Source organism: Lissotriton vulgaris, unplaced genomic scaffold (genome assembly GCF_964263255.1).
Source record: "Lissotriton vulgaris unplaced genomic scaffold, aLisVul1.2 SCAFFOLD_228, whole genome shotgun sequence".
In the NCBI taxonomy this organism is placed as follows: domain Eukaryota; kingdom Metazoa; phylum Chordata; class Amphibia; order Caudata; family Salamandridae; genus Lissotriton; species Lissotriton vulgaris.
The window spans coordinates 1,126,226-1,149,580 of NW_028252959.1; the positions used below are offsets into that span (position 1 = coordinate 1,126,226).

At 50.3% G+C, this 23,355-nt stretch overlaps 1 protein-coding gene across 2 annotated transcripts in view; it reads left to right on the plus strand.

Annotated features, from left to right (window-relative positions):
• LOC147661202 (serine/threonine-protein kinase Nek1-like) overlaps window positions 1-23,355 on the plus strand; it is a 1,124,062-nt gene that overhangs the window by 498,614 nt on the left and 602,093 nt on the right. For both annotated transcript variants that reach the window (XM_086951243.1, XM_086951242.1), the window contains 2 exons: window positions 9,222-9,317; window positions 11,780-11,953. In XM_086951243.1, the coding sequence (XP_086807369.1) occupies window positions 9,222-9,317; window positions 11,780-11,953 (270 nt within the window). The remainder of the gene's footprint in view (window positions 1-9,221; window positions 9,318-11,779; window positions 11,954-23,355) is intronic.

A 23,355-nucleotide genomic window follows, 5' to 3' on the forward strand; every position in this document is an offset into this window, starting at 1 on the left:
AGCCGTTTGCCGGTGTGGGCGGGGCACGCAGGGGGCGCTGACCGGATGTTGCATGGTCAGGCAGGGACTCCTGGGAAAGTGAGTCCCTGCCGCGCTACTCCCCCGCAGCCTCTCTGCACCACAGATGTTCCTCAGGCTCGGCTCAGCAGGCAGCTTACAGCGTTGGTGGGGCGGTCCTCCCTCGAAGCGGCTCCCGCGCTGCGGGAGCGGCGAGACGTGAAGGTGAGAGGCAGGGCAAACAGAGTGTCCCCACAGTGTCCAAGTTAGCGCGAAGGGCACTTAGCTGGAATCACATACAAAACCACCCACCCGCCCGCAGCAGAGCTCATTTTCCTCACACCCATTAACCTGTCAGATGAGAATCCCCTTCCAACGGCGGATCTAAATCTAGTCCCCGGTAGTCTGCCCATTGTTTCCAAATCTTATAATGTTTACGGGGACCCCCGCTGGCAGTGAAAACCGGCTGTTCTAGGCCCATGCAGAAATCTATCCCATTTCTCCATGCAGTCAGCGACGGGGCCTGAGGTGCTTTCCAAGCCCTACCTATGTCCCTCTTTGCCAACGTGAGACCAAGCAATAGGAGATACCGATTATATCTATTGCCCCCAACCCCCTCCATGACATGTAGCAGGGCCAAACGTGGCGTGCGAGGAAACTCCCAGCCCAGCACTTCTGACAGGCAAGAGAACACCCCTCTCCAAAATCTGTGTAGCGATGGACAACTCCAAACCGTGTGCAAAAAGACACCCTCCTCTGAGCCACATCTAAGACACTCAGGGGATACAATCATTCCTGCCCTCCACAAGCGCACTCTGGTAAAATATATACAATGTAAATATTTGAATTGAATCGGGCGCAGTCGTGTAGCTATTGCCGACCCCCGCGGGCTTGCTAATGCCTCTGCCCAATCCTCCTCCTCCAGTTCCCCTACATCTGCCTCCCAAACCATCTTAAGCCGCTGGAAGGTTGTGGAACAATGAATGATCAGTGTCTGATATATGCGGGAAATCTTGCAGTCCGGCAGCTCCCCCATAAAGACCTTAGCTTCAATGGGGCTGAAATCAGGGAGAGACTCCAGGCCCGCCAGACTAGGCGCCAGCGCGTGTCGGAACTGTAGGTATCTAAAAAACTGATTGTGGCATAGCGTACTCGTCCAGCAGATCCTGAAATTATTTAAGCGTCACATCAGACATCACGTCACCCAGAACCGAGATGCCTATGGAGTCTCACCCCCCAAAGCCCTGCAGGGCCGCCAGCTGAGGTAAGCGCCCATTACCCCAAAGAGGAGTCTCTTTAGTCAGGACATTCCACCAGCCCATCCTACGCTGGGCCTGCCTCCAAACATGGAACACCACCTGCGTGGCCGGGGGCAGAGTCTTCCGACATGGCGCGGAATATGGTAGTGTATGTAAGGAGTTGCTACCCATGAGCTGCCGCTCGACCGCATAGACTGGGTCACTCCTATCCCCATACCACCATTCATTGAGGACCAGCAAGTGTGCGGCTTGGCAGTAGGAGAGGATATCTGAGGTAGCTAGGCCCCCGTGTATGTGAATAGGAAGCATGTACGCAGGGCCACCCTAACCGCACCCCCACCCCATAAAAACCCACCCAGCGCCGAGTTGACCTGTCGGAACCACATGGGCGAAATGTGGTAGGGATGATTTTGTAACTGGTAAAGGAGACGAAGGAGCGCCACCATCCTAAAAATGGCTGACCTACCATAAATTGTCAGGGGAATGCAAGACCACACCTGAGATCCTCCTTAGTACGATCCGACACCGGGATCAGGTTACGACCCCTGGACACTGCCGGAACATCAGACAAGAATACCCCCAGATACTTCATCCCCCCTCTCCCCCCCCCCCCCCCCCATCGCCAATTGAAGGGCTGATGCCCATTCCCCCACCCCCTGACCACCCCCCAGGACCCACAGTGTGGATTTATGGGGATTCATATATAGCCCAGAGGTCTTGCCGAAAATCTGGAGAATGCGCAGTAATTGTGGCCCCGACTCGTCCAAGTCCGTAAGAAAGAACAGGACGTCGTCCGCGTATAATGCTATTTTATCTGTGAGACCCGGCGCCCATCTGAACCCTTTAAGCTGAGCATATATACGCATCCAGGCCGCCAGCGGCTCCATGGCGAGCGCAAAAAGGTAAGGGGAGAGGTGGCAGCCCTGGCGGGTACCGCTCCGGATAAGGAAGGAGCGAGAAATGCCCCCCCCCCCCACCCGCACCAAAGCCGTTAAGGTAGTATATAACAGCTGGAAATAAGCCATTAAACGCGGGCCCAGATTGAGTTTCCGCAGCAATGCGAATTGGTACACCCAACTCAAAGAATCGAAGGCCCTGTCCATATCCGCCAGCAGTAACGCTGCCGGCTCCCCAAGCATGCCTAATGTTGTGGCGTGTCGCCCTCTGAGGCATGAACCCTGCCTGGTCCGGGTGTACCAGTGTTGTGATGTGCGGCTTAAGTCGATTGGCCAAAGCCTTGGCCAGCACCTTTGCCTCGATATTAAGGAGGGAGATGGGGCGATATGATGCATGCTGCTCCGGAGGTCTGCCTGGTTTGTGGAACACCACCACCTCCGCATGCCTCCAGTCCAGGGGAAGAAGGACACCCTCCCGCGCCTCCTCCACCACCGGCCATAAGTGCGGGGTCAACTGCACAAAGAACCTTTTAAAAAATACGCTGGGGAACCCATTCGGACCCAGGGCCTTCCCAGGATTTAATTCACCCAGGGCTGCACCCAATTCATCGTCCGACAGAGGCTGGTCCAATTGCTCTCGCACCTCATCCGCAGCTGTCTTAGGCGGGAGATCATCCATAAATTTCACAATAACCTCCATCCCTAGACATTCTTTGGGAGAATACAAGTACTCAAACTACGCCGCAAAGCTCTCGGCAATAGCAGACGGCTCTAGGATTGGCTCCCCCGCCGAGTCCAAGACCCGTGGTAGGGGCTGGGCGTGAAACGTACCCTGGCACAGACGGTGAACCATTTTGCTTGATTTATCCCCCCATTGATATACCCTACTGCGCGTTGCCAGCCAAGCCTGACGAGCCTCGTCCAGTAGTAGTGCTGCGTACTGCTGCTGAGCCACCACCAATTGCCACCTAGCGGGACCCCCGTGCCTCCCTACCCCTACGCTCCAGTGCCTCAATATCCGCCTACTGCCGATCCCTCCGTGCAGCCACACACCAGGAAATATCTACCCCCGCAAAGTGGGTTTCATTGCCTCCCAAAGCACCGCCGACGACTCAACCGATCCCACATTCGCAAACAGGTAATTATCTATCTCCTTGGCCTGGTGTTCCCTATATTCCCCTTTCTGCAGCTGCCACCTCGACATGTGCCATCTAAGAAGCTGCCTCCCGGGGCCAATTTGAAGCGTAAGTGCAACAGGCGAATGATCAGACAGGGCCCAATGCATAATACTTACTGACATCACTCTGTGTACCAACCCCCTGAGGACAAATATGTAATTGAGTCTGGAGAATGAGTCATGTGTTGTGGAAAAGTAGGTGTACTCCCAGCGAGGACCATGTATGTGTCTCCAGACATCTATCCAGTCTAACCCCGTTGCTAGGGAATGTAGCTTGGTAGGGGATCCAGCCACCCCTTCACTCCTCCATCTATCCCAGTCACGGGCCATTACATCATTCCAATCTCCCCCCACAACAGAGAATACATCCGGCATGTCCCCCCATATTGTTAGTAGCAGTTCCAACAGGGACCACTGTAGTGTCGGCGGTGCGTATATGCTACCCAGGGTCAAGACCTCTCCCCCAATTCTGCCCTGTACGAAGACATATCGTCCCTGCGTATCAGACCAAAGTCTCTCATGTTCATATGGGACCCTACGATGAATCAATACCGCCACACCACGCGAGCCACTCGTGAACCCCGAGTGAAACACCTGAAGATACCCATATCGTTGGAGGCATAAGGCTTTGGTGCCCAATAGGTGTGTTTCCTGAAGGAGCACGTCGGCCTCAGCTCTCTTGGCGTACTGAAGAAGGGCCCCTCGCTTCACCTTCTCCAGTGCCCCCCTGACATTCCAACTGACCACACACAGAGATTCAGGGGTCATCCGCCGTTTAGCCTCCGTACCAGGCATGTCAACAGACAAACATTCTCACGACATATGCATGTGTTCCCCAAGGTACAGAAAGAGTTCCAAGTAACTGCTGTGAATGCGCAATCAAACAGGTAATACAACCCCCCCCCCATTATTCCCCCTACCCCCCCCCCCAACCCATACCTCCCAAACATGGAAGCATCTGTCGTGGTCAGATAGGAGCCAGGTCCCCAACTGGGGGCCAGGTACCAACTCTTCCAATGGATCCCCAGCATCCACCTATAACCCTTGGGCCTTACCCCTTCCCGCCCACCACAACGTGAGCGGTTACCCAGCCCAATAGATGTGTGTGGCAATGTAGGAGAGACAGGCCGTAGACTAGGTCTTGGAATATAGCGTTTTTTTTTATAAACTATTTCTTCTTTTTAGTAGAGTGTCTTTCGCGGGATGAAGCAGCAGGATCCGTTGTGGCAGGATGGCCCTTTGGGGATCGGTCTATCAAAAGGTCCCTCATCTTCGGTAGGTGCTCAGGTTCCTGTCCGGGATGTAGGGGTGTCAGCGATCTTCATCCGGAGTTGTTGTACCGGAAAACTCAAAAGAACAAAAAGAACAAGAAATCAAACGTCCGTCTGAGTACTTTAAGTGCCAGGGTCCGGGGTTGTGAGGGGATCACCGGTGCTACTTCACTATCTATAGCCTTATGAGCTGGGGTGTACAGGAGTGTGGAACAGGGTTTTTTTTAAGACTAGTGCGGAAACTGGGGACAGTCGTGCCCGTATGAACCCACTACCTCTTTTCCGACCCGTCCCGCCTCCCAACCCAGTTCGACACCCGTTGTCGTACCTGGGAAAGCCAGACTCCTCCGCGAGTCTGGCTGACCCCCTGAAACCACTTTATTGTGAAGCTCGTGGATTGATGATACTTTGTTCACTTAGTCAAGAAGGACCTCACCCTACCGTTCCCAGTGAGCAAAAGACTAAGTGCTTGCATGTATGTACTAAACAGTTAACACAGTCTAGTTTGACCAAATCTACCTGGTTAATTACACCTTTCCGTATATCATAGAATAACCTATTAATCCCTTGCCGGCTCATCCCGTGTATCATAGGATGAATCACTAATGCTAAATAGGTTTTACTAACCCCTATCAGTGGTGAGGGAATACTTACAGAACCAACGAGTATCCATTTTTGATTAGCGTAAATAAACATGTATTTAGTAGAAATTAGTCTGAAAGACGGTCCCATATGGAACATGAAATACGCAAAGAGAGCCCAAAGAGCAGCATACGCATGCGCCTGACCGCACGCATCCACCTGAAAAACGAGCGCTACACACGTGAGGTTCAGCACAATGCATGCGCGGCTCCACTAACACCCAGGTTCAGCCGCGGGCAGCATGCATGCGCGACATCTCAACACTAACGCATGGAGACGCGAGCAGAACCGGCATGAAGCCCTTAAAAGGGCAGGCAGGAAACGCTAATTATTCAATCTAAAAATGATCGGAGCCCAACGAAAAAGTACAAATACCCGTACCTAGCACTCTCCTTGGCACAATCACTGAAGCCACGGAGGGGTCGGTCGGGAGGAAGTTTCTCGCTGAAATCGTGAGTACACATGGTAGAGAGCAGCATTTTCTCCACAATGCTAAGGTAAGTAAAAATGGGACTCTGAACTCCATTTTTTTGACAGGTGCTAAATAGCAGAAGGGACCCTGACGTTGGGCTCATGAGGCATTTCTACCCCTACAAAACAGTATGTTACCAATGTATAGGGGCGTGTAGTGTCTTTTTCTTTTCACAGGAGCACTCAACATTATACCTAATAACCCCTGACTACTAAGGGTGCAATGTTCTGAATATCGCTAAAATACCGAATTTACAGAGAAAGTGTGTGTTTTATGTTATATTTTAGTGAGTCTAGTTTGTCCCCCTTTTTTTTTTTTTCCACTATAGGCACGATGAACGCCTATAGTCAGATACTTTTACCGCAATTTTGTCACCTGTAACCACTGGTCACTTTACCTATGGTCTTCTTCTCTCAACAGGTCGACCATTAAGCGACGTTTTGTTAGGTACATTATTACCTGCACTATAATTCTCACTTTTATTAGAAAACCTGATACAAGATAGAGAAACGTGAGTAAGGTGGGAATTTGTGTACCCCATCCTGAAGAAGGTGTTTTACACCGAAACATGTCGACGCACACAGAGAGGAGGTAGTGCACATTGTTTGTGTTATTAACCTCCCACACTCTATTTTAATAGCAGCAGCCTGGGGGCCCATTAAAAGTTTTTTTGCCACCCCACGGGCCAGGTTCTTTTTAAACTTCACTCACTTAGATCTAAACCCCACCATACACTCACATTTAAATACCCCACCCACACCACACATAGTCATCTTAAGTGCTCCCGCGTATTCGTAGGTCGCAGCACGCCGTACCCCGTAGAGGGGTACGATGACCCGATGATGAAGCATGACACCAAGGGGCCGGTTGGTGTGTAAGGGGACCAAAAACAACAAGGGTGTTCCCCACATTTTTAAGGATACGCTCTACACTCAAGGAGTGGATTCTTTTTGTTTATGTACATTTGAACCGGTTAATCAGTCTGCTGAAGCCTGTCTTTCCGACGATCAGCCCCTCTGCCGGAGGGCCGAACCAGACAGCGAGCGCTGCCTGGACCTTGATCTCCTGCTGCCCTGCTGTTCGCCCTGTGGGCCCCTTCGAGCCACCTCACTTGACAAAGAGTCAGAATCCCGGCCAGGCGGTGTGTGAACCCACATCCTCACATTTTCATCAGTCCATGTGCAAACTTCTTCCGGAGAGTCAAAGAACAAAGTGCGAGACCTATACACCACTCTCAGGCGGGCTGGATATCACAGCTCATACTGGATCTTCAAGTCTCGGAGGAGAGCCTTGCCCGCTAGGAAGGACTGTCGCTGCTGCTGTACCAGGCGCGTGTAGTCTGGGAAGATGAGGATCTTTGTATTATTGCACGTGAGAGATTCCTTAGCCCTGGCCTGCTTCAGAATAGTATCACGGTCCATATAGTTCAAGAATTTGGCGATGATCGGCCGTGCACGTGCCCCCTGAGGGGGCTTCTGCATTAGGGCCCTATGAGAGGGCATCAGGGGGAAGCCAGCCTTCCAGCCACTGTGTTAGGAAACGCTCCACGTTATCTCCCTCGCATCCCTCCCGAAATCCCACGAAGCGCAGATTGTTGCGCCGAGCCCTCCCCTCGGCGTCCTCAACCCGCAGCGCCAGCCCCTTCTAAATCTTCTCTATTGCCACCACCTTCTCTTTAAGGGTCGTGACGTCATCACGCGGTCCACGCGGACTTTAAGGGTCGTGACGTCATCACGTGGTCCATCACGCGGTCCACTGCATTGCGCGAATCCTGCCGCGAATCCTGCCGCAGCAGCATGACGTCAAAACCCACAGCCCCGATCTTCGCATCCAGCATATCCCTGGACTGAGTCATGGCTGCCATTAGTGCCGAGTTGTCCAATATCTGGCCCTGCGCTCCAGCAGCCCCTGTCACCGCACCCGCTCCGGTGAATTTGTCTATGGTGCCCTGCTTGGTATGGCCTCCACCACCTTTGTCTAGTGCTGCCACCAAGCCGTAAGGGGAGACTGTCGCGCCGGTTGAGCGCAAGTACGGCCAATATCCAGGACACCGAGCCCAGTGCAAGATCTGTCTCTCCAAGCCCCACAGGAGGTGGCAACCGCCTCGAGGATAGCCCCAATGGCTGCCGTCACCCCCAAGGGCCCTGCTCCTCCACTCTGTGCCACGGACCCTGATCCCTCCCGGGCACAGACAATATCTCTGATAACGCACCTATGTTCAGGGGGGGGGAAGCCTGAGCTGCGTTTCCTTCCACTCCTTTGGGGGCCTGCGCCGCGCTGCAACGTGAAGTAGCCCTAGTGCCTTTGTCGTACCTCCAGCACCAGGCAGCTACCCCTCAACCGGCAGCCCAGGGCGAAGACCGGGTTTCCAATGTCCCGGAGGGCCCTGCCCCTCCCTTCGGCGTATCACTGCTGCCACCACTGCGGTCCGACTCGGCCGCCAAACCCCCCCGAATGCCCCCAGGGCAAGCCCGAAGATTATGTAGGGCGGGATAGGCCCCCCGCTAGCAACCCCCGTTCGCCGCCGCACCCAACGGCCCGCGCACCCCCTCACCGACAGCTCCCCCACCACCACGCTGTCCTCCGAGCCTCTGCTCCCGGTTCGGCCAATAAATCGAGGTCCCGGCTCTCTCTCAGCCGATCCCGACTGGGCCACTTCAGAACGCGGGACTGCAGTGGCCGCCGCCGCCACACACCCGGACTCCCGGCCCGCGTCTGAGAACCCGGCTGAGGTTGGATGGGTCTCCGGCACATGGGGCACACCTCCAGGGATGTCTGAAGGTAGGATATTTTACCAGGATATTAGCTGGCTGGTCGGAGCTCTAGCAAACTGCGACCGCCATCTTCGCCAGTTAAGTCACGCCCCCAGGATTATGGCATTTTTGAGTTAGTTTGAAACAGTGTTTTTGAAGAGACTCATTAAGCACATCTGTAGCTTAGGATGCATGACTCATGAGGCACTAGTTTAGGCACACCCCTGTTGTTTTTTCACTTTATAACTTAGTCATTACCATGGATTGTGATAGTTTCAGGCCCTCAATAGATTATTATACCGGTATTTCTATCTACTTATAGGTATGACCAGACTGGTAGAAGGAAAGTTCAAATTCTAGACACTTTCCAGCTATGATACGCCTTGTTGAATCCAGTTAAATTGAGTTCTTCAAAAGAATAAACATTAAAATAAGAACATATTATTAATTGATGATGTTGTAGTCTTTCCAGTAAAACAAGGCTGGTGTTGCACGACTGCCACAATTTCATGCATTGCGCCTTTGTATTTTTGGGAGCATTTACATCCTTTCTGAATTTAAATAGTTATAGAAGGTGTTTCATTCTGGTAAACAATCAGTATTCATGGGAACTGTTACTGGTATATCATTTAAACTAAGCTATAATTAGTCATCATTGCCCGTAGCTCATAGGGTGACATGCTTGTTGTATAATCTATCCATAAGTGACTAGGAGAAAGGTTTCATTTATGTCTACATGACTTTTGGTTTTCAGGCCCAAGCTAATGCTCGAGCTGCCATACTGAAAGAACAACTTGAGAGAAAAAGGAGAGAAGCCTACGAAAGAGAGAAAAAAGCATGGGATGATCATGTAAGGAGAGTGTTTTCATATTTTTCACTTTTGTCAAACATGAAGCATAGCTAACAATCTAAATCTTATATTTGTTGTTTCTGTACTATCAGTGCTTGCCACAGCATGAGACATATCAGTTTGATATCTAGTGGTATAGTGCACCCTGCTAGAGGGGTGGCTTACCTATGCCATAGGCAGTGGGTTGTAGGCATGGCACACAGGGATTTGTGCCATGTCGACTCTTCACTTTTCTATGCACCAAAACACGCAGCCTGCAAGGGCAGTGTGTGTGTTAAGGTACCAGGCCTCTAAAAATTGCACAATATGTGCTGCAGTCCTTCCCTGGCCACAGTGCCCTTGGTATCTTTTACAAGGGAGTTACATGTGGCCATAGAGTTGCCAATTGGGTTTACAACAGTACAGTTTTAGGTAAAGAACATAGGCCCTAAGTACCTGATTGACCCAGGGCACACTTGGTCAAAGAGCATCAACAGCTGTCAAATGTGGGGGGCAACCATGGAAAAAGGGGCACTTTCCTACAATGCTTTATATCCCTCTTTTACAGTAGGACAAATTCAGAAAGGGCAGAGTATCACTGCTATATTTGCAACAATTTGATTGTCCCGAATTATGTTCACCTGTGGATATGTTTTTAAAGTCCACAGTATGCTTGCTTAATGTAATTATCTTGTAATCATTTTTTTTCTTTTGTACTGTTGATTGGGCCTAACTGATATTAATACTTTCTAGTTATTTATGTTCTCTTGATAGATAATTTGTGCATGAATTGTTGATATTCTGTTAAAAAATGTTTGTGGTAGATAATGGTTTGAGTCTTTTTTAATATTGTTATTGGTGTTTTTATATATGTATTTGCATCATTATGATCTGCTTTTTAAAGTGATTGTATAAAGATAAATATCAGATTTCAAGCATGGAAGCTAGAAAATATTTTTCTCTTCTGCTCTTTCAAACCCCCTTTGCTTATTTGATCTATAGATGATATCACACCTTCTGTTTACACCCAGAATTTTTCAAAGCTGTTTTCTAGCTGCCCTTTCTGGCTACTGTGGGTTCCCAACATCCTTCTCAAACTTACCCCTCCTTTTTTAGCCATGTCACCCAACTAACTGACACCCAAAACAATTCACGACTTCCCCTTTGAAATTCATCTTTTTATCATTGTTCTGAACTCTACTAACATGAGGAATCAAGGATGCAAACCTAACACAATTATTGCACTGAAAAGAACTTCTTACTAATCTACTAACTATTCAATTCTAATGTTGTGTTTTTCAGTAGTGTGGTTCTCGCCACAATCCAGTTCATCTCCTTATATGGTGCAGGAAGCGCTATGTAAATACTATCTACAATTACATAGGAGCAATTTTAGGCCCTCAAGGAAGGTACCTACAAGTCTGGGTCCCAAGAGAAATACTTAGGAGCTTGTGGCCTAGCTATTTACTAAGCAGGGTCAACCAGCTCAATGAAAACCATTCACTGATGTTCACCGGCTGGTAAACAGCATCCTGGAGTCCCCGAATGCCAAGCCCGGGTCACCTCATTAAACCGCTGCCATCTTAGGCGACCGCGGCCGCTGCTCACTTCGCTGAGCCCTTTCGCCATTCTCTGTCCCCTTACGTCTTTACTCTGTGGCCCAGGGAATTCAGTACGGAGGTGTTGGCGGCCAGATGTATTCCTGGGCAACAGGTTGGTTGTGGGTGATGGAGTAGGTCTGGGAGCGTTCCTAAAATGCACCCACCTCCTTTGTCAATCGCTCAATAATATCACACTTTATGTTTTAAATTTCAGTTTGAATGATAATTGTGAGCAGGTGCAAACACCGTGGGCTTTTGTGGAACAAATGGACTTCTCTTAAGGCACCAGAGAGGAAGCGAGCAGTGTATCAAGTCGCTAAGGAGAGTGTAAAATATTTTAAAAAGTGTATTCTTGCTAAACTGTTCCAGCACAAAACAACCAGCCTGAGCACGGCATAACCTCAACAAGAGGCCGAGTCAGCAGCAAGAATAGCAAACCTCTTGTATTTTTCTTCTCCTTTCTTTTCTTTTTTCTTTCTTTCCTTCTCACACCCCCCACCTACCCTCTAAGGGGGCAATTGGATAAGGGGGTCAGACTAGCACGAAAAATCTGTAAAGTGGCGCCACACAGCCAGCGAACCTTGGCTGGAAACCCTGTAACGAGATCTCCACGATAACCGTATGTTTTTTGTGTATGGAAAAACAATAAAAACTTGTTGAAATTGAAAAAAAAGGATTATTGCAATGATATGAAAACAAAACTATGAATCAAGTACCAGATTGTCTAGTGCACAATCAAGTTTGCTTAATGCCCATAAAGTTGGGAGTGATTCTGTATCCGGTTCTAAATTATTGACTCTGTTTACCTTGAAGTTATTTACATCTGTTTTGATTTAGTTATCAGTAAGGAGTTTTCTAACCGTTTAATCTTTATTTGTCTAGCTGGCCGCCAAAGGGTTCAAGAATCTGAATGGACCTTCTCAGGCATCTGCAGCAGCACCCAGTTCACCAAGTCATGGTCAGCAAGTGGCTGGCAGTTCCCCAAGGCATCTGCCTCTTTCCAAGCCCAGCACACCGCCCATTTCCATGACGGCAGCTCTCAGGGTTGTGGGTGTGGTAAGTCCTCTATTCCTATTCAATTTGAGAAAATTGCATCAGAAATAGATATTCTTGAGCCATGTGCTTCAGACATTAAGGTTTATGCATGTAGTGAGCCCAGTTGCTCCTTGAATGTCACTAAATTATACATTACTTTGTTGAGGTGTCTAGAACTAGCTTCAGTTCAAATCAGATTCATTATCGTGCTAATGAGAAACTTGTAAATCTAGTTTAAATCACCTAATGGTAAGTGGTATTTAAAAAAGTATTTTTTATTTGCAAGTCAGACAGGTTTTATAATGTGTTGCTATAATCACGTACAGTTTAAAGAAACTACCAAACCTGTTGGAAGAACAACATTCATTTTGCATATACATGCCAAGCGGGCTCATCATTCGTCAGTGAGTACCCGTTGGTAAAATATTTTCACTGGTGATTAACATTATATTTTTTATCATGTCAGTCCTTAATGTTTCATTATCCCTGTATTCGCTTTTATGGCCCTCGTATGCCTATCTGGCTGAAGGTTTGCACTGCCTGTATATCATTTAGTGTCTGTTTATTGTCTGATGGTGAGCGGGTGCATTCTTCTGCAAAGCTATTGCGATATGACTTATTCCTCTTCAATTTGATGTCTTTTATATTTACTACATTAATTAGCAGTTCGAGGCATGTGGGCTGCTGACATTCATATCTGTGTATAGATCGCCGCCTAGTGTTGGGTCCGGATGATTGCACATTGTTGTCCTGGAAGAGTCTTCGAAGTATCACGAGATAGGTGGCTCCTCCCCTGGACTACAGTGTGCATGGGCATCTACTCCACCCTCAGATTGTTTTTTTCCGCCATTGGGTTCGGATGTCTTTGAATCCCTCTTATCGGAATCGATAGAAAAACTTTCTTGAGACCAAAAGGTCTTTAGTCTATACGTCGGTATTGTCTTGCGTTCGGCTTTACTTCTTCTAGCTCGGCTCCGAGCCGGATTTCTGTACTTCCACGTGCTCTCGGCGCGGAAGGCCTAGTCGACGCTCCTGACTTATCGACCATCCATCATGGACCAAAGTCCATTCAAAAGATGTCCGGTCTGTAACTCGAAGTACCCCCACATCGACGTCCACCCGGTGTGCAACAAGTGTCTGTCGCTGGACCACGATGAGGCCAAGTGTATGGCCTGTTCACGCTTCAGGTCCAAGAAGACACTCAAGCTTCGACGTGCTGCGCGCCTGGAGGCCCAGCAATCTGCTTCGGCGCCTGCGGACAATTTCGATGCAGGGGATGTCGAGGAAGAATATATCCAGGACATCTCGGAATCAAACCCCGCATCGGACGTCGAAGAAGACTACGACGCTGATGCTGAGGTGTTCGAAAGCGAAGAAGTCGTCGTGGAGGTAGGAGACGACGACGGTGCCCTCGGTGCCATGGAGGATAGCTCGGACGAGGAGCTTCCTCAAACTGACTCTGGGGCCGTTCCTATTCATAAGGCCCGGATCGAGGGATCGCCTTCGGGCCTTACCCAAGACCTCGATATGGGTTCCACGGCCCCGCCTTCGGGCCCGGCCACCGACATTGTTGCAGAGCCACTCCCTGGTAAAACGAAACAGAAAGTGAAACCTACGGTCTCGACGCCAGATACTGCGCAGGTGCAGACATCGAAACTGAAAGTGCGCACCCCTTTGGTCCGCTCAATGACTTCGGAGGCTTCAGCGCCGAAGAGAAGCCGAAGATGGCTGTCGAGCCGAAAGGCCACGTCAAGGGTGTCGAGACGAAGTCTGCCGCGCCAAAGATGAAGGTGAAGGTGGTCGATACTGGCGCGTCGGTGCCGAAGACGGTCGACGCCGGCAAGGGCCTTGTCGACCCGAAGAAGGCTGTCGCCGAACCGAAGAAAACTCTCGGTGACCCGAAGAGGCGGCTTGAAGACCCGAAGGTCCTCTCTGCCCTGCGTCCGCACGACAAGGCCAAGGGTGCTGCGCCTCGTGAGTCGACTGCGAAAGTGGCCTCGAAGGATCCTACTCCGAAAGCGGCCTCGAAGGACTCCGCTGAACCAGCGCGTCCATCCGCCGCGTTCACCTAAAAGGTGATGGACTCCCTGCAGCGCATCAAAGACGGCACCGCGGCGGTCGAACCTGAGGACCCTCCGCCTGCGAAGCCTGTGGAGAAACCAGTTAAGGCGTTCCCGCCGATCCTCTGTACGTTGCCACCTAAGACGGCGCCGAAGGCTTTCGCTCCTAAGGCAGTGGCCGGCGTGCCCGAAAAGGTCTCCTTGGCGCCGAAGGCGTCGTCAGTGGTCAAAGGCCCGCGACCTCGACGACCTTCGGGGGACGAGCGTCAGGAACACTTCATCGACGCCGAAACGGGCAGGCTTTCCCTCCTGAAGTGGAAAATCACCACAGAACCCCAGCTGGAGTCTTACAAGATCCCTCTCAAGAAGGACTCTGCTTGCTCTCCTGTCTTGGTGGAACCCATTTCACCACAGACTCATGATGTGTCGCCCACTTACTCCGATGTGGATGCTGGTGAGGGAGATGAAGAGGATGAATACAGTTATCCAGTCTATACAGACCCTGAGGATACCAATGAGCCCTGGGCAGCTGGTGGTGACCCTGGGGATCCTCATTCAGGACAAGACCCTCAACTCTTTGCTGCAAAGACTTCACCTACAGAAGACTCTGCTGCTTTCAATGCCCTCATTGAACGGGCCGCTGCCAATCACAATGTCCAGCTGCATGCTGACCCTGTGGATGTGGATTTCCTCTTTGACACTTTTTCAGTGTCGGAAAAAACTGTAAAAACTTTGCCTATGCTGAAAGGTGTTTTAAAGCATGCAGCTGAGATCTTTAAAGAACCAACCAGGGCGAGGGTGATAAACCCTAGAATTGACAAGAAATACAGGTCGGCACCTACTGATCCTACCTACATTAAAGGACAGTTGCCTCTGGACTCCCTTGTCGTCTCGAATGCCCGGAAGAGGGCCAATTCTCAGACTACGGGTGATGCTCCTCCCCCAGACAAAGAATCCAAGGTCTTTGAGGCTTCGGGGAAGAGGGTAGCAGCACAGGCAGCCAACATATGGCGCATCTCTAACACACAGGCTCTCCTGGCGCGCTATGACAGGGCACACTACGATACACTAGAGACCCTGTTGCAACACCTGCCTGATCAATATAAGGAAGGGGCTGAGATGCTGATTCAGGAAGGGAAGCTCATCTCTAACGCTTCCATTAAGTGCGCTCTGGACGCAGCTGATACCGCGGCCAGAGCTATAAACACCAGCGTTATGCTTAGGAGACATGCCTGGCTGAGAATCTCTGGATTTAAGCCAGACATCCAAACCACCATCCTGAACCAAACTGTTAACCCAGATCACCTGTTTGGCCCGGAGGTTGACACCACCCTAGAGAAAATGAAAAAAGACACTGACACTGCTAAATCCATGGGTGCCTTACAGTCCCAGCAGTTTCGGGGTGGGTCCTTTCGTCGCTCCAGCGCTAGAGGCGCCTCCAGGGGTCAGCTTTCACAGTCCACGCAATACTACAAAGGCAACACCCAGACTACTTACACCAACAAGAGTCGAGGTGGATATCGTGGCAACAGCGCCAAGGGTAGAGGACGTGGCAACAACAACTCCAGGTCCTCTGCCACCAGCAAACAGTGACGCCTTGTCACTGCCCCCCGACCACACAACACCGGTCGGGGGAGACTCCAGCAGTTCCTGCCCGTCTGGAAGTCCATCACCACGGACAGGTGGGTCACAAAACTTATCCAACACGGTTATTGTCTGGACTTAACATCCACTCCACCAAACATGCCCCCAAGGCACCGTCCTATGTCGGACGAGCACTTGCACTTATTGCAGCAGGAGGTCACTGTCATGCTGCAAAAAGGGGCAATAGAGCTCGTGCCTATGCCAGAAAGAGGCACAGGGGTATACTCCCTGTACTTCTTGATTCCAAAGAAGGACGGGTCCCTCAGGCCCATCCTGGACCTCAGGCCCCTCAACTACTACATCCTGTCGGAGCACTTCCATATGCTGACCCTGCAGCAAGTGCTCCCGTTGCTCAGGCAGGGGGATTTTCTCGCAACTTTAGACCTAAAGGATGCGTACTTTCACATTCCTCTGCACCCTTCACACAGGAAATACCTCAGATTCACCATCCAAAACCAACACTACCAGTTCAAGGTTTTGCCTTTCGGTGTCACCACGGCACCCAGGGTGTTCACAAAGTGCCTGGCGACAGTGGTGGCGCATCTCAGGAGACCGAACATCCACGTCTACCCCTATCAGGACGACTGGCTCATCCAAGCGAAGTCAGCCCAGCAGTGCGCCGCCCACATGTCCCACAACATTCACCTCCTGCACAATCTGGGATTCTCACTGAACTACCCAAAATCCCACCTTCAGCCCGCCCACGTACGGCAGTACCTGGGCGCGACCATAAACACTCTGGCGGCCACAGCACAGCCGAATTCAGTGAGAGTCAGCAGCATTCAATCTCTGATACAAAAATTCAGACCTCAACACTCGCTTCCAGCAAGAGTGTTTATGCAGTTGATAGGCATGATGGCCTCCTGCATTTCCATAGTCCCGCACGCGAGGCTACATATGCGCCCGCTTCAGGAGTGCTTAGCACGTCAGTGGACTCAGGCTCACGGGCAGTTGAAAGACCTAGTGTTGGTGAGCGGTCGGGCATACAACTCTCTGCATTGGTGGAATCCACGAAACCTTTGCAAGGGCCGACCGTTCCAAGAGCCTGTGCCACAGATCATCCTGACAACGGACGCCTCTCTCCAGGGATGGGGAGCTCATGTACTCCATTACACAGTGCAGGGACTATGGACGCATCAGCAACGGAAGATGCACATCAATGTTCTCGAACTGATGGCAATCTTCATGGCACTCAAAGCACATCTGTGCAACAAGGTCGTGTTGATCCGGACGGACAACATGACAGCCATGTACTACATTCAGAAGCAGGGAGGAACACACTCTCCGCAGCTGTCTCATCTAGCTCAGAGCATGTGGACGTGGGCCATTCAGAGGAACATCTTCCTCATGGCAGAACACCTCCCGGGCAAGGACAATCAGATGGCGGACCTGCTCAGCAGGCACAGCCACCAGATGCACGAGTGGGAGATACATCCATCAGTACTCCAACCGTACTTCCAAAGGTGGGGTCATCCAGAGATAGACCTGTTCGCCACAAGGGAGAACGCAAAATGCCAAAGCTTCGCCGCCAGGTTCCCACACCCACAATCGCAGGGCAATGCGATATGGATGAACTGGTCAGGCAAATTTGCGTACGCTTTTCCCCCAGCACCACTGATACCGCTGGTGGCACGCAAGCTCAGGCAGCACTCGATGACTCTCATCCTGGTTGCTCCAACGTGGGCTCGCCAACCATGGTACACCACGTTTCTGGAACTATCCGTGGCACCGCATCAGAAGCTACGTCTCACACCCAGCCTTCTGACGCAGAGCCATGGCGACATTCAGCATCCAGATCCGCAACAGCTCAATCTGGCGATCTGGCTACTGAAGTCCTAGAGATTGGCTATCTGCACTTGCCTTCCGACTGTATAGACATCATTCGGGAGGCGAGGAAGCCCACTACCAGAGCATGCTATGCGGCAAAATGGAAGCGGTTTGTCATTTATTGTGCAGACCACAACATAAACCCGCTAGATGCTTCTATTCAGAATATCATCTGTTACCTTTTCCATCTGTACAAATGTAATTTGGCCTATGCTTCCATTCGCATACATCTATCTGCAATGGCCGCTTACCTCCAGAATAGGCAGCACCTCTCCCTTTTCAGGGTGCCTGCCATTAAGGCTTTTCTGGAAGGCCTTAAACGAGTCATTCCTCCGCGGACTCCACCAGCTCTGGAGTGTAACCTCAATGTGGTCCTCAACCGGCTGATGGGTCCTCCCTTTGAGCTACTGCATTCCTGTGAGATTCAGTTCTTGACGTGGAAAGTGGCTTTCCTCATAGCGATTACGTCGCTACGCAGAGTTAGTGAATTACAAGCCCTAACTATCCAAGAGCCATTTATTCAAATTCATTCTAACAGGGTAGTGCTTCGCACTAACCCTAAATTTCTACCCAAAGTTGTGTGTCAATTCCATATCAACCAAACTATTGAATTACCAGTTTTCTTCCAAAATCCTGAGTCATTGGCGGAGAGAATGCTCCACACCCTTGACGTCAAAAGGGCCCTGATGTATTACATCGATAGGACCAAGGATTTTAGGAAGACTAAGCAACTCTTTGTCGCATTTGCACCGCACCACAAAGGTAACCCTATTTCCAAGGCTGGTATTGCTAGGTGGATCGTTAAATGTATCCAGATCTGCTATCTGAAAGCAAAACGTACTCTCACCATTCCACCAAGGGCCCACTCCACCAGAAAGTTGGGGGCCTCTATGGCATTCCTTGGAAACTTTCCTTTGGAAGACATATGTAGAGCAGCCACATGGTCTACCACACACACATTTACAAAGCATTATTGTGTTAATGTGCACTCCAAACAGCAGGCAGCTGTAGGGCAGGCGGTTCTCAAAACACTTTTCCATACTGCTGCAGCTGGCACGGGCGGCCGCCGATAATGGAGGGACTTCTATGTATTCTATGCACAGATATGAATTCAGCAGCCCACATGCCTCAAACCGAATATGCTACTTACCAGTATGCATCTGTTCTTGGCATGTAGGGCTGCTGACATTCATATCGCCCGCCCTCCTCCCCGGCGCCTGTAGCAGCTGCAGAATTCACATATATTTCTAGCATGGTCATCATTCACTGAGTTTCACTCCATCTCGAACACAATGGCTAAAAACAATCTGAGGATGTAGTAGATGCCCATGCGCACTGTAGTCCAGGGGAGGAGCCACCTTTCTCGTGATACTTCGAAGACTCTTCCAGGAGAACAATGTGCAATCATCCGGACCCAACACTAGGCGGCGATCTGTGCACAGATATGAATGTCAGCAGCCCTACATGCCAAGAACAGATGCATACTGGTAAGTAGCATATTCGATTTTCTCCCCTTTTTGACATGCATCAATGTCTTGTCCTGTTTTTAGAGCAGCTTCATTTAAAAGCGTCAGATGTTACATCACTATCAGCTGAGGTCTTTACACCTAGCAGCAATTCAGCTATATAGATTTCATTTTGCAAACATGTTATTAAATCACTTCCCGTCGACCCCCATTCGAAACTGTTTGGGTTTTCTTGTCAGCAGTATATTTTTAAAACATTTTATTAAATAAGAAAAACAACACATACAACATACAATGTAGCAAGCATGTAATTTAGGGCACAATAGCTGTCTGGCCAATCCGGTACCGCATATCGCATGCAATGGAGCAGAAGTTCAAGTAGTACCGAATTTGGCTGAAAACATACAGTTTAGCAATCATGACAATCCGAGTATAGCACTGGCTTAGTCAAACAGGTTTCGCATAACATAGTTAGTCGAGTAGAAATCTAACTTTCTCTAGTTTTAGTTCAGAACTCTAAACATACCCACCCCATCCGGCCTCACTCCTCGTCATCTTCTTCCTCCGAGTCTGACAGTTCGTCTTCTTGCAGTGGTTCACATATCTCCCCCCTAAACACGTTCCATTTGGTCCAGATCTTGTTCCACCTGCGTGGGCTCCCCCTCGCTGCATAAACCGCCCTTTCTGTAATCATCACCCCATCCATATTCTTGCACCACTGTGCTAACGTGGGATGTTCTGCCGCGCCCCATTTCTGAGCTATGTCTCTCTTCGCTATCATCATACCTACTGTAGCCCAGATCTGACCGTGTCTAGTAAGGTCGTTCGGTTCCCATATGTTCAGTAGGCATTTGTGGGGCTCAGGTGCAAGGGACACCTCCAACGCCTGGGAGATGGTACGCATTACTTGTCTCCAGTACTCGGTTATACGGGAGCAGTCCCACATATTATGTAGAAATGTTCCCTCCTCCCCACACTCTCGAAGACAATAGGTGTGTTGGGCCCGTTGTATTTTGTGTAGAGTGGTTCTCGTGTAATACACCCAGTGCAAGATTTTGAGCTGCACTAGACGGAACTTAGCCGAGATGCCCACCTCTTTTGGAGATGCCAGCGCCTCATTCCATTCCGAATCGTCAATCTCTCCTATCTCAGCTCCCCATTTCTCTCTCAATTTCAATGTAGGGTTCGTTAGGTTGTTAATCAATTTTCGGTATGTAAGGGCTGTTGCATGTAATCCGTGAGAAGGCGGTCCTCAAGAGGGGATGCCTCCGGAACATCTGTGTCTGCTGGTATTGCTGTCAGCAGGGCTTGCCTAATCTGTACGTATCTATAGGATTCAGTCGCCCCTAATTCATATTATTGTTGCAGCTGGGTAAAGGGAACCACCGTTCCTTTGTCCCATAGGTCTCCCACCGTTGATATGCCGATGTTGTCCCATTGTGTGAAGCCCTTACTTTGTCTCACTCGACCTAAGGCTTTGGTATCCCATAGTGGGGTGAGTTTGGTGATTCCACCCTTCCACCCTAGTTTAGCCTGCGCTGTATGCCATAGCGTGGTCGAGTGTTTTGTGGGTCCCACCATCTTCATTGCCAGTCTTTTGTCATATAGGGCTGCGAGCATACTGTTAGTGCCTAGTTGTGCCCTATCAGCCCTATACGCAGGGTCATCCTGGGGTGCGTGTATCGACTGATTAATTGTCTTTAACTGTGCCGCCCAGTACTACAATTGTCGGTTCGGCAGTGCAATCCCCCCTTCATACCAACTCCTATTCATTTTAGCGTGTGCAATACGTGCAGGGCGATTGCTCCATAGTAGGTTGGACACCAAAGCTGACACCTGCCTAAAATATCTTGGTGGTACCGGATACGGTGCATTATCGAGCGCGTATAGGAATCATTTTGTGTAGTGCCGCTCTGCCCAGCAGGGTCAAGGGCAATGCCGCCCAATGTTGTACGTCGTGTTTTAAACGTTCTAGAGGTGGTTTCAAATTCTTCTCATAGAAGACCGTCGGGTCCCCGGTGACGTGAATACCAAGGTACTTAAAAGTAGTCCCAGCTAGTCGTAAAGGGCAGTCAATACCCACAACGGTAGCCGGTCCCCGCAGCACATACAGCACCGATTTCGCCCAGTTTATGGTGTAACCTGAGGTCTTTCCCTGTGTGTCGCAGACTGCCAGGAGTTCCGGTATGCCATGTTCCGGGTCCGTCGGGTAAACCAACATATCCTCTGCGTATAGTGAGAGACGATCTTCCCAACCCTCCGCCCAGGCGATTCCTTTCAACAAGGGGGTTGTACGTATCAATGTCGCCAGGAGTTCCAGCACTATAGTGAAGAGTAGTGGTGATAGGGGACAGCCCTGACGTGTACCCCGTGCTAGCGGAATCGTATGGGAAATGTGTCCGTTCGCTGTGACCTGAGCAATTGGGTTGGTGTACAGCAGTCGCACCCAGGCTATAAATTTGGGGCCAAACCCCATGCGGGACAGGGCCTCAAAGAGATATTGCCAATTCCACCATATCGAAGGCCATTTTCGCATCGAGTGACAATATGACCGCTGGCTTCGATTGCGAGGGCGCTATGGCCAGCACACCGTGTACTCGTCGTAGGTTGAGGGCAGTGTTCCTGTGGGGCATAAAGCCTGACTGGTCTGGATAGATTAGTTGCGGGAGGTGGGAAATTATCCTATTGGCTAAGAGTTTTGCCAAAATTTTTGCTTCTGCATTAAGAAGAGAGATTGGGCGATAAGATGCACAGTCCGCCGGTGGTTTCCCGGGTTTGGGGATCGCCACAATTGTCGCGGTCCGTTGGTCTAGTGGGAGTTCCGCCTTCGACTGGTTTTCGGTGTACATTGCCAATAAAGGCCCACTAAGCGTTTCAGACATAATTTTATACCATTCTGTTGGGATGCCGTTGGGTCCCAGTGCCTTCCCTGACTGCACCGCATGCATAGCTAGTTGGATCTCCTCGGCCGTGATATCTACTTCTAGCTCTGTGGCCGCCTCCGGTGTCAGCGTTCGTGTCACTATGTGGCTAAGTGAAGCTCGTGCTGCTTCCGCAGTCACTTCCCTATCTGGGGTGTAGACTGCCTCAAAATGTTCTGCCAAGGCTTGCACTATTTCCTCCGGGCGTGTTTGAAGTATCGCTTCCTCATTGTCCAACTGCTGTATTCCCTTGGTGCTACCCCCTCTCTTGTCCAACCATGCCAACATTTTCCCCGCCTTATCCCCTATATCGTATACCCTATGTGTGGTCGCTGCAATTTTGTCAACTGTCTGTTGTTTCAGATGCTCCCTGTGCTGCTGTTGACGTGTGGTTAGGGTGTGGGACGTGTCTGGTGTAGGGTCTGCCATATGGGCCGCGTTTGCTGCGTGTAATGCTAGCTCTAAGTCATGCAGCTCCCGTTGTCGCTCGCGTTTGTATCCCGTAATGGACGTTATGGCCTGTCCCCGGAGTACCGTCTTGTACGCCTCCCAGAGAATAGCGGGAGAGGTTACAGATGTCGCGTTTTCGTCGAAGTAGTGTTTAGTCACTGCTTTGAGTTCTTTTTTTTTTATGGAGCCTGAGGTACGTTGCATGGACGGGATATATCCTTCTACGTGATTTCTCCTGGGTGGTGAGAGTTAAGAGTAATGGGGAGTGGTCAGATATCCCCCTGGGTTGGATTTCTATATTATCGACATTCTGTAGGCCGTTCCCCAACGCCAGGAAATAGTCTATTCGCGATAAACTGTTGTGTACTGTTGAATGGTAAGTGCACAGCTTTGCGGTGGGGTGTGTATGCCTCCATATATCTGTTAGCCCCAGAGCCTCCATGAAGTTCCGGAAGCGGGAGGGTCCGGGCGCTTCGGCCCGAGCCGGAAACCTGTCTGCTAAAGCATCTACTGTTGCGTTGAAGTCACCCCCAATAATTACATCTCCCGCCGGCAGAGTCAGAAGAAAGTCACCCAATGATGGCAACGTAAGTAAACAAGTGGAGTGCTGGGGGAAAGTAGACAGACACCACGTTCAGGAGCCTCCCCTCCCATTGTCACTGAATCGCTGCGAAACAACCCTGCTCATTGACTTTAATATGCATGACAATGAACGGGGAAGACTTTTTAACCAGGATACCCGTCCCCCTTGAGCCCGATGTGAATTCAGAGTGCACTACTGTTTTATAACCCCTCCTGTCTAATGCCTAGCAGGACCCTCCCGTGAGGTGTGTTTCCTGCAAGAGAACCAATGCAGGTCCCTGTCTTTTCACAGCTTGTAGTACTAATCCCCTCTTGATTTTGTCCCCTAGCCCTCTCACATTCCAGGTCATCAGTCGAAGGGGTGTCACTGGCGCCTTCTGCGCCTCACCCTCAGGTGCGGTAGATTGGGAGTCGTACATCCCTATAGTTGTGACCACGTCTGCGCCAGAATTTTCCCCCACCAGTGTATTCTG